At 35.0% G+C, this 12314-nt stretch overlaps 1 protein-coding gene across 1 annotated transcript in view; it reads right to left on the bottom strand.

Moving 5' to 3' along the window:
- SEMA3E (semaphorin 3E) overlaps nt 1–9536 on the bottom strand; it is a 291573-nt gene extending 282037 nt beyond the window's left edge. Inside the window, exon 1 of the mRNA XM_053716512.1 lies at nt 8897–9536. Coding sequence (XP_053572487.1) covers nt 8897–8999 — 103 coding nt within the window. The 5' untranslated portion in view covers nt 9000–9536. The remainder of the gene's footprint in view (nt 1–8896) is intronic.
- Between the last annotated feature and the right edge of the window lie 2778 nt (nt 9537–12314).

The following is a 12314-nucleotide window of genomic DNA, read 5'->3' as shown; positions in this document are numbered from 1 at the left end:
ACTAGGTTGAAAATGTAAATAACTGATTGAGTTTTAAATGTTTTTTCTTATTTTCTATTACCTTTGTAATTTTATTATTGTTTAAATGTTTTTTTTCTCCATAATAAAACTATTGAAATTTGTATTTGTGTCTGTGTTAAATTATTCTATTATTTAAACTATTAATCTGTAGTAATACACCACACAATTGGACTCTCTTAAATACAGGAGCCTAAAAAAAGCATGCACACAAAATTACTTACTAAGGGGGGCACACAAAGCGGTAATAATCATGTTCTGGCTTGTCCGCAAAGCCAAATTCCTTTTTAGCGACAAGCCAGAACATGACTGTACTGGCTTCGACATGTTCTGACTTGCCCCTAGTATGGAATTCTGTACTGCTGGCAAGTCCAAACATATTTATTACCGCTTTTGTCTTGCCCATATCCTTAAACATAAATATTTTAAATTGTATTAAAAATATTTACTAACTACAAAACCTATTGGATATTACATATACCCCAGCAAAGTAAAAACATTTCGCTCATTCATAAAACAATTATTCAATCAATAAAAATACATTTTATTTATTCCGCAACTAAATCCTTACCATATAAAAATCATTATCAATATTAAAAAGGGGTGGATTCTAGGGGCGGGTATATGAGCGGAGACTTGGGTGGAAATGGGCGGAGATTTACATAAAAAGGGGCGGGTACCTGTCAAATTAAGTTTGACGACTTGTGTAGCTTCTTACTACTGACATATATGTGCAGCCACCAATCAGCAACTATCTCATGTAGAATATTGCTGCTCCCGAGCCTACTTAGGTATGCTTTTCAAGAAATGATACAAAGAGAACAAAGCAAATTAGATAATAGAAATAAAATGAAAAGTTGTTTAAAATTGAATGCTCTATCAGAATCATGAAAGATTAATTTTTACTTTACCGTCCCTTTAAAGAGAGTTGAAAGTCTAATTTAAACTCTCATGGTTCAGATACAATATGCAAGTTTAAGAGAATTTTATACTTATGGCTGTTATCAAATTTACTTTGTTCTCTTGGTATCCTTTTTTGAAATGCATACAGCGAAGCACTATTGGGAGCTAGCTGGTGATAGGTAGCTACACACATGCCTCTTGTCATAGACTCACTAGATATGTTTAGCTAGGTGCCGGAGTGCACTGAAGCTAACTTTAACTCTGCGTTTAACCCCTTTGTAGGGGTTAAACACATAGCTATATGCAAACATTAGTGCAAAAATAAAATGCTCTAACACATTAGAGCATTTTCTTTTTACAGTTTTATGTCCCTTTAACCTCTTTTTCTGCCAGAACTGCAGTATGTTCTACATATTTAATAATCAGATGTGGTCCCACAATGGTATTTTATTCACTTGGAAAGCCTGTGAGCAAATTTTAGAAAATGTCTAATTCTCTCTCCAATTATTTGACTTCTGAATCTCAATACATTAAAATAATAAAATACAAAAGTATGGAAAATTATTTAAAGGGACATTATAGTAAAAAAAAAACATATGCTCTAATTCGTGCGACTAGCGCTGCTGATTGAATCATAGCACTGAAGAGCAGAAATAAAAATCCCCTCCTAATTTTAACCCCCTTTGTGGGGGGTTAAACACATAATAGTCTAGGGTCAATAGCCTTAAAATCACATGCTGTAACAGATAAGAGCATGTCATTTTTTTACTACAATGGCCTTTAAGGCACAATATTCAGTTTGCATCCTAACGTTTTCAAAATCCCGGTATACAAATGTTTCCAGCTATTACATTCTCGTCTTTCTTCTATGCAATCTGGCTTATGTCCCCAACACACCATATAGACTGCAATCACCAAGGGGACAAACAACCTTCCTACAGCCGAATATAAAGACCATTTCTCCTGCTTATCCTTCTTGATCTATCTTTGGCCTTTGACACTGTTGACCTCTGTATACTGCTCAAAGTTCTCCAATCCTTTGGCATCTGTGATGCAGCCCTCTTGTGGTTCCTTTCCTAATTCTGCAACTATGCATTCAGTCATGGGTTGCCTGAAGAAGTATTTTTAGGGGGCAATAAAGTGAAATATGCCCAGACAATGAACGTATATATATATATATACACACACTAAACTTTAATACACAAATGTCTTTATACAGACTCCTAACGTATTAATACAAATAGAAAGAGCCTATAGTTTTATTTATTTTTTTATTGCTTTTTTTATTTGATTCTATGTTAATGTTAATATAAGTTAACCTTAAAGGGACATTCTACACCAGAATTTTTATTGTTTTAAAAGATAGATAATACCTTTATTACCCATTTCCCAGTTTTGCATAACCAACACAGTTATATTAATATACTTTTAACCTCTGTGATTATCTTGTATCTAAGCCTTTGCAAACTGCCCCTTTATTTCAGTTCTTTTGAAAGACTTGCAGTTTAGCCAATCAGTGCCTGCTCCCAGATTACTTCACGTGCACGAGCACAGTGTTATCTATATGAAATACGTGAACTAACACCCTCTAGTGATGAAAAACGGTTAAAATGCATTCTGAAAAGAGGTGGCCTTCAAGGTCTAAGAAATTAGCATATGAACCTCCCAGGTTAAGCTTTCAACTAAGAATACCAAGAGAACAAAGCAAAATTGGTGATAAAAGTAAATTTGAAAATTGTTTAAAATTACATGCTCTATCTGAATCATAAAAGTTTATTTCGGCCTAGACTGTCCCTTTAACTCAGAAAGCCTAAAACGGCTAACAGTACATTGCCCAAAATATGCAAATTAAAAATTACTCTATTTGTTCTATTGCCAAAACTTTTAGAAAGCTATTCCAGTATGTCAGGAGGAAGACAAAGTGTTAAATCGGAGCACATTGCTATTAATGAATTAATGAGATACCTTATTCTTTTCTGCTGTTAAAAATTTGGTGGGATAGTACACACACACACACACACACACACACACACACACACAGAGCATGGAGAAGAGTGTGTGACTTCATGCAAAACTTTCTAATTTCAAGAAAACTCACTCCCCACCACTGTACAATGTATGCTGGGAATTAGAGTCCAGAATTGCAGTGGCACAATACTGAGAGGGAAATAGTTATCTATAAATTCCAGAATGCTATGTATCTCCCAGAATATTTTGCTTCTTCCTCTAAAACTAAACTACATTCAGGGGAATAAAAAACAGACATTCAATTATCTTACCCCCCCTTCAGTTTGGACTCTAGATGGGGAGCAAATTCCTGGGATGGTGACAGGTGTCTCCCCCACCCTTGTGGATGCCCATACATCAGTGTATCTTTCCATGGCACATCCTTTAACTATTTACCATATTCTGTTATGAGTTGCAAGGCTTAGTTCTATGTTGCTTTGTCTTTTCAGCACACATTATCCATATCCTCTTTAATCAAGTCTTGTGTGTTTTCAGTATTATCTGATGACTCCGATTCTACTTTTCTGCACTGACTTTTATATATTCCTCACATTCAGCCTTTTGGATAAGTAATGTTGCTTCCACCTTCAAAAATATCACTCCCATTCCAAAAGCTCTTTTCTGTCTCCAATGCAAATGCCCATGACTGGCTCTGTCAGATTCATATACAAGAATACCCTGCAAATTCATCAATAACACACACTCCCTTATATATCTGCTCTTCTCTGCAAATACTCTCCCACCTGTCTCATCTGTTGTGTCCTGGTCTTACTTTCTAATTCCTCCCTTACAGTCCCATCTACACCAAGACTAGACTCAACCTTTAAGAATGAAAAACATTGCTTAAAATCTCAACTATGCAAGGGAAGCATAACCGACATTAATCAATTATTTTATATTTCTCACCCTCGATCTCTATTCTTATCTAACTGTTTCATATAACTTGTAAGTTCATGTGCCCACCTCTCATGCATTAGATAGCCCATATATATTGCATAATTTGTACAATTGTCTCATACTTATACTTTGTAATCATTCACCTATATAATTATGATGCATAATGTTATAGTTGAATAGATAAATTATGAAAACAGCAATTTTAAATTAATTGGAGAACCATACAATGATTATTAGGCATAAATAAACAAACTGTTTTACAATTTCACCTCTTGCTGTAGTTTTAAACTGGAGTATATTCCTCTCCACATGTTACAATTGTATATGTTCTATGTGTGCATCACTTGAGTAAATGCCTTTCCTATCTTAAGAACTAGCTATAAAAGAGACTGATAATCAATAATCAATGAATTATGGAATCAAGTGGTTTAAAGGGCTATTGAATTGATGCAGCACTTGCAAACCTTGCACTTTAAATTCCTGTCAAAAAAAATTAAGCCGCAAGAACAGTTGCAGATAGATATCTAGCAAATACAAAAGGGGGTCTTGCTTCTAACTCACCAAAGACCCACATTTTGCTGTGATTCTAGGAAGACACCTGGTTTAATTTCCTTTCATCCATGTGTTAATTTGCCTTTTCCAACTCTACTTTGATAATTACATTAAAAAATATTGAAAAAATATGTTACCAAGCTGTACTATAGTCATTTAAAAACAAACATCAGCATATGCTGCAAGGACTGTTACTTCAAATGAATACTCATGATATGGTATAAATATTTACCTTTGATTGGCATGCCATTGATACATATCTCCTAAGTGGAACATTATGCAGGGAAAACATAGGGAAAGCTCTAAGAAAATCCCAAATGTGTGAATAGAGCAGAAGCCAATAGGTCATAAATGTAAATTATAACAGTAGGACGCTGTTGACAATAAAATGAAATGAGATACAGTAGAACTAACTGTATTATTACAATCCTGCTGTTAATTACTGAGCAAAGTGTGCAGTGACATAAACTCAAATTATTTAGTGCTTTGAGTTTAGATTAATATATCTTTGCTAAAGTAATTGACGTGAGTTGGCTTGGCAAAGAAAAATAAATAAGAGAGATAACATTATTTTGATGTGTTGCAGTATAATACAGAATAATAATGTTTGTATAACACTGACAGTTTTGCACACTTGGGGTAAAAAAATGCTCTAAAATAAAGTCATTTTTATCAAGAATATTTTTTTCTACATTCATAATCTTCTACTGTGACTTTTTTTTATATGTCAGGTCAGTAATAGAGCAGCAAGTATGGAAGTAAATATGCAGCGTTATCATATTAGAGTTTTCCTATTATCCTTGTGTACATAAGCATAGATCTTTGAAATATATGAGTTGTCTGTTTGACAAATTTGGAATGTTTGTATCTCATTAATTTAGCTACAGTGTGTACAGCACATTGGGAGCAACTTGACACTTTCTGCTTTGCCAATTTCATACTAAGGATGTATCATTATAATGTGATTCTGCCAAACTATATTGATGTATAATTTAAGTGACACGGAAGTCCATATTAAACTTTGATTATTCAAATTGAGCATACAATTAAAAAAACTATTTCCTTCTATTATTTAATCATAGGGGTATATTTATTAAAGTGCGGACAGACATGATACGCTGTGGGCATTTATCATTGCACCAGCAGTTCTTGTGAACTGCTGGTGCAAGGCTGCCTCCTGCAGATTTGCGGCCAACCGGCCGCTAGCAGGGGTGTCAATCAACCCGATTGTATACGATCGGGTTGATTTCTGTCCACCCCCTTAGAGCAGACAGACAGGTTATGGAGCAGCGGTCTTTAGACCTCTTCTTCATAATTTCTGTTTCCGGCAAGTCTGAAGGCTCGCAGGAAACACGGGGCATCAAGCTCCGTACGGCGCTTGATAAATTGACCGCATAGTGTTTAGTTTTCTCTTACTATTCTTTGTTGAAAGTTACTTCAAATAAGAGCACATCTATATTGGCTGACATAGAGGTCAAGACATGCACACTCATGAACCTATCTAGATATGTTATTGTGCAAATTAACTACATTTTAACAAAGGATTCCGAGAGGAAAATGTAAAGTTGATAACAGAACTAAATTGTATTTGTTTCAGTATTGTACCGTCTATTTTAACCACAAAAATTTAAATTTGACTTTCATGTCCCTTTAATAACCTTTATCTATATATTATCTCTACATTGCGTTTTTCAAATAGTTTCTACTAAGATAATTACAGATACAGTAAATGAGTTAAGTAGGTATAATCCAATCATTTGCAAATCTCATAGGCTTTCTGCATTGGTCTCAAATTCAAACCTATAATAAACTATTAAAGCATAAGAAAAAAAACATTTTTCAAGTGACTGCCTCACCTAAATTCACAAACTTTGAAATCAAAAGCCTTCACCTGTTTATAACCCATTCTGTCCTTTATGAATGATACCTTATCCCACTGATTTTTTATGTTATAATATTGAAAATGATTATTCCATTTTAATTTACCACAGCTGCCTGAAAACAAGCACACTATTTTTCTAAAAAGTATTCTCATTAAAACAGCTGTGACCTCATGCATAATAGAATGCATTAATTTATTACTGTATAACATCAGCCAATTACACAGAATATCTCTCTAAAGAAAGCATTACTACTGGGAACAGCAAATGTATTACAAGAAGACATTAATGGGTTATGGATTCCAAAAATAAAGAGCCCAGTATCCTGTAATTGACAAGACACAAATCTCTTTTTGGTTCTTGTGTACTCAGGGCACCAGTAAGAACAAAAAGCAATTGGAAATTGCTGAATATATACAGTGTGTGCTAAAGGAAACAAGCAAGAAACCCACAAGGCATTTAAGAAAGTTTGTAGCATATCTTTCAAACCTTAGGATACTAGTCAAGTATAAACTGACATATATATATATCCTAGAATCTGTAGAAAACAAAGCACAACCAGACTCAAGGGCAGATATAAAAAAATAAGACACAACACACTGCTGAATTGCACTTACAAGATTAACGATTTTATTGCGCACTGAAACATATCCCAATGAAGGAAATAAATGTGTAGAAAACACAGTCCATATAAGCAAAGCGTCTCTCTTTCTCTTTCATCCAAGTCAGTCTCTAAATACGGCACTCACTCCATGTGTATTCACATCCCTGGAGACTTCTGTACTTACCACCTCTTGAAAAAGACCGCATGTTGGCGGTTGAAATGCGTTGAGGCTAATTTTGAGTGACCGGAGGACCCATAGGATCTTGCAGCAAATTCATTGGGTATCCCTTTCCAGCACGGCTACTGTAATTTAGGCCGCAAGTACGGAAGTCTCCAGGGACGTGAATACACATGCAGTGAGTGCCGTATTTAGAGACTGACTCGGATGAAAGAGAAAGAGAGACGCTTTGGTTATATGGACTGTGTTTTCTACACTTTTATTTCCTTCATTTGGATATGTTGCAGTGCGCAATAAAAGCGTTAATCTTGTAAGTGCAATTCAGCAGTGTGTTGTGTGTGTCTTATTTTTTTATATCTGCACTTGAGTCTGGTTGCGCTTTGTTTTCTACAGATTCTTGGTTTCTACCATATTCCGGGCGGCACGCAAAACACCACCGGTAAACAGCTGCATCAGGCTCTGTGACTACCTATATTTATCCGAGTATACCCAGACCTTTGTGGTTGGAGGTGAGAATTGTTTTTTACCCATTGTATGCATTTTATAGTTTTTTTTAATTCTACCAATTTTGTATATATCGAATGGTATTTTTATAGATAGGATGTGTATCAATTTTTAGGATTTATATTTTAATGTTTCAGGTTTTCATTTCATTACATATATGATGAATGTATGACCAATTTGAGCAGTTTTTGATATAGTTTGTATATAGGCATTAGGCAATAGCAACATCGAAAATGAATTAGTAACATTGACATAGAATTTTCTCTACTGTTTGGAAGTAAGCACTGATTAATAAGTGTTTTGTTTATATATATATATATATATATATATATATATATATATATATATATATATATATATATATATATATATATACTGTATCTATATGAAATATTTCTTATCTCCAATAATAAATAGCTTGCTGATATGCAGGTGAAATCAATCAAGTCTATACATTTAAATAGAGTTATTGAGAAATGAATATTAATTATAACAGTGCAACAGCTACATGCATATAATTACTCTAAAAGCGTTACACAGACTTTGTATATAAACAATAATGTAATAAAGTAGATCTAGAAAAACAGAAAAGTAAAAAAAAAGGCAAGATAATAACTAGTGTGCTTTCTGTCTAGTTTCAATAGATGTTTACAATTACTATCTGATGCTATATAACAGCTGCATTTCATCATGTTTTAAGGTTTGTACAGATTAGTAAATCCAGGTGTTTTGAAATATCAAGGTCACAAATCCTGAAATGTTCTGTCTAAAGTTGTTTTTAATCTGGTTAAAGTTGACAGAACCTGCAACATATCATATCACTTAGAAGAACCAGTTGTCTCTTCCTGTAATAAGCTTGTGCATTTTTATTTAAGTATTAACCTACAAAAGAATATATCAACCTAATCTAATCTATTGTCTATCTATCTATCTATCTATCATCTAATCTATTTTATCTATCTATTTATCTATCTCTATCTATCTATCTATCTATCATCTAATCTATCATCTATCTATCCTCTAATCTATCTATCATCTAATCTATCTATCTATCTATCTATCTATCTATCTATCTATCTATCTATAATCTGACAAACCTAAAATTAATTAAATTATTTTGTACATTTACATATTACATGTGTATATGTTATAGTGTCACATTAAAGCCCAAGCCTGTTTTAATGATTTTTGTAACTGGAGGTCTCAGAATCTTAATATAAATATATGCTCCTTTGCAAACTGTAACTAAACTTATATCTGTCCTACATTTATTGAAGTTCCTTATCCAACCCCATGCATTCTAAATGTTAGTTACATAGTGTTAAAACATATTCTGATTCAGCCCAGACTTACCTTTGAAGGACAAACGTAACCTTGGTTGCCTCGTATCTATTGCCAACGACCCAAGTACACATAGCCCAGTAAGAAAAAATGCAGGGACCATGATATATGCCATGCTGGGAAAAAGACAGTGTAATTTCTTCTTCGTCTTCACCTCTTCTGCTGTATTTTAAAGAATAGTTCTCTATTCAGTCCCTTGACAATCCCCAGAGAAATCCCTTATTTTTTTTTTTTTACATCCCAGTACACATTTCCTAAATGTCATGCTTCATTAGACTATGCAAGGCAGCAGTCTCTCTGTGCTGGCCATGACATTATTTACACACAGGGCTGATATGTCACTGTGTAGAGTCCCTCCCTGCCCCAAGTGCTGAGGTCTGTGCAGCTGATGTGTTTGAATGCTGAGCAACACCAAGCAATTACTCTCACTGCTAAAAGCTAACCAGTGAAAAGAAAAAGAAAAAAAGAATGAACTCCTCCTTGTGCAGTTAAATCCTAGGAAATCAGCCCTTTGCTTGGACTTGCCAGACATCAAGTTTTAATTCACCTTTCACCTTTTATAATTAAGAAGCAGAAAAATTGCCATTCCTCTTCTGAGTTTGTTAGATCCACATCTACCCAGCAGGGGTGCTGAGCTGTCAAGCCTGCTGTGCTTACACAGATCAGGGAAGGATGAGGAAATGTTCTGCCTTTCACATGTGCTCCACAAATCTCCCTTCACTTCACAGTAGCTGTTGGTTATAGTGTGGCAAAATAATATTATTTATGTCTTGGTTCTCACTTAAAAACAGCATTCATGTTAGAGACTGGCAGTTCTGTAAAAAAAAAGCAGGTCTTGGTGTGCAATGCAAATGAACTAGACTGAACTCCACTTTATTTTGCTATTGGGATTTTGTTTGTTTTTAGTAGAATTAGTTAATTTAGTTGGAATTGAATTTGCATTTACATGCAGCTTGTGATTAAGTAAACATAATAAGTCATATTATGATCTATAAACTAGTGGGCCCAATTTGTGCATAAGACTTCAAGGAACAGTTGTTAGTACACACAATAAAGTCAACATGGTTAGTTTATCCATTCCATTTTTAATGGAAGTGGCACATTTAGTATAACAGTCCAGTTATAAACTTACAGAGAAATTACATTTGACCAATTATATGCTCATAAAGAGTAGGCATGTTATATAAAAGTGTAGTACACTAAATTCACTGCTTCACCCGGAGTGTAAATTAATACTTTATCTTGCAATTTGTATTGCAAATCATTTTAGTGCTGCATAATTCAACCAGAGTCTCATCCAAATTTTAAGGGGAAACTGTCATTGAACTGTCATTGTTCATATTGTGCATGCAGCTTTAAAGAACTTTTTTAGTTTTCTTCTGTTATAAAAAGTTATTTTGTTCTCTTAGTATACTTTTTGAAAAACATACTTGGGTAGACTTAGGAGCATCCACGCAATGTTAAGAGCTATCTGGTGATTGGTAGCTGCATATATAGAAGTGCCTCTTGTCATTGACTCACCACATGTGCTTAGCTAGCTCGCAGTATTTAGCTATGTGTTTAGCACATTTGCAATGATTAAATACATAGTTATATGCAAGCAATAGTGCAAGAATTATATGCTCTAGCACATGAGAACATTTTCTTTTAGGACGTATTAACAAAATCTTCTTAATTTATAAAATATATGGGGACCACCTCTGTATCTTTGTGAGATCTTAGCCAGCAGCAAGTCCCATAATCATGTTACTGTTTAAATAATTTTTTTAACATGTTCCTGATCCACACAAACTTATCTATACTCATCATGAAAATGTACTTATATTAAAGAAACAATAAAGCCATATGTTATATATGTTGCAGGTAAAGTCAGATATTGGGTAATTCTAGGATTACCCATGTAAAACGGACATTACGCAAGCATCTGTGGGTAAAGCCTGATGTAGGATCATAAATCCCTTCAGAGTGCAGAGTCACTGCATCAAACATATATATCACGCACTGTAATTCTCCCATCTTCACTATCTTTTTTGCCTCCACCTGGCGTGTTCAAGGGGGGCAATGCTTGGGGTGGATGCCAGAGGATCAGTGGGACGCCTTCCTTGAACCCCCCAGACGGAGGCAAATGAAATAGTGTAGACGGGGGAATTACAGTACATCGGGCTTTACCCACAGCTGCTTGGGTAATGTCCATTTTAGTAAAAACTGGAAAGCAGTAATGCTTCCTTCACATAAATATATTAAAGCAAAGATAATAGTGCAACCTAGAAAAATAGTATATATACACATAGAAGAGAGAGTAGGTCCCACTGAATGAGTGAGACCTAAAAGTCTAGTTATCCAGCACACATATCTACATAGAAGTTTATACAAGAAACCGCATAGAAAGATCTATACACAAAAATCATGTATTAATACAGTATAAACATTAAAATCAGCACATGATGGGGTCCCCCAACTAGAAATAAAGGCTAAGGACTATAACCAGTTAAATAGAGAGTTGCTGTGGTGCACCAGAAAAGCTTAAGTTAGCCGTCCATGCAGTTAGAGAGTCTCTAAGCAGCAGGGTAGTGTAAGGCAATGTGGTTTAGCATAGATGCAAATGTCCATTTTACCTGGGTAATCTTAGAATTTTTTACTTTACCCGTAGCATATATATGCATAGTGTTCATCAGTAATTAAACGCTGCAACGATCTGCAACAAAATAAATGTCTGATAAATAATTTAAATTTATTTTTTGGCCAATCTTACACTCGTTTGCAGGCTACTGATATACTCTATATGTAGTACAAACACAGTTCAATGAGGAGCACCAGGCAGATTTACTTGTCTTGCTTTATTTGTCTTGCTTACGCATTTCGGCAATGGCCGTAGTCATAGCATCATGCTATGACTACGGCCATTGCCGAAACGCGTAAGCAAGAGAAATGCTGAACTTTCTGTCTACATGTCAATTTAACTGATACAGTTTTAATCAGGCCATTGAGCCAAATAAAAGCTAAGTTTTATTCTAAGTAAATCTGCCTGGTGCTCCTCATTGAACTGTGTTTGTACTTCAAGTTTGGGGCGTATCGAGAGAGCACAGACAGTGTTTAACTGTGAAGTCAGAGCCTGGGTGAAAGCAAAGGGTGTGTAACCGGTAACACCGAAAAACAATTGCAGCAACTGACCGAGGAAGGAAAAAGACAAAGTGTGAGCAGCTAAAGCCGGCACGTAAGAAATCGAGGAGGGAGCGAGACCTATCAGGTAAATTGCTCCTGTGGACCGATGCAAAGACGGGGCGCTCATTTATGAATATCGAATACAATGTGGTTGCTGAATGTTTCCGAGTTGCAAATAGAGGGATCGAGGAGGGAGCAAGGCACTAAAGCCCATACAGCTCTTGTGGACCGACCCCTATTTTCATTCGGGAAAACACATATTCAGCAC

The sequence above is a fragment of the Bombina bombina genome, chromosome 6 (assembly GCF_027579735.1).
Source record: "Bombina bombina isolate aBomBom1 chromosome 6, aBomBom1.pri, whole genome shotgun sequence".
In the NCBI taxonomy this organism is placed as follows: domain Eukaryota; kingdom Metazoa; phylum Chordata; class Amphibia; order Anura; family Bombinatoridae; genus Bombina; species Bombina bombina.
The sequence above is the reverse complement of the archived record's forward strand: the minus strand, read 5'-3'. Positions and strand labels throughout refer to the sequence as shown.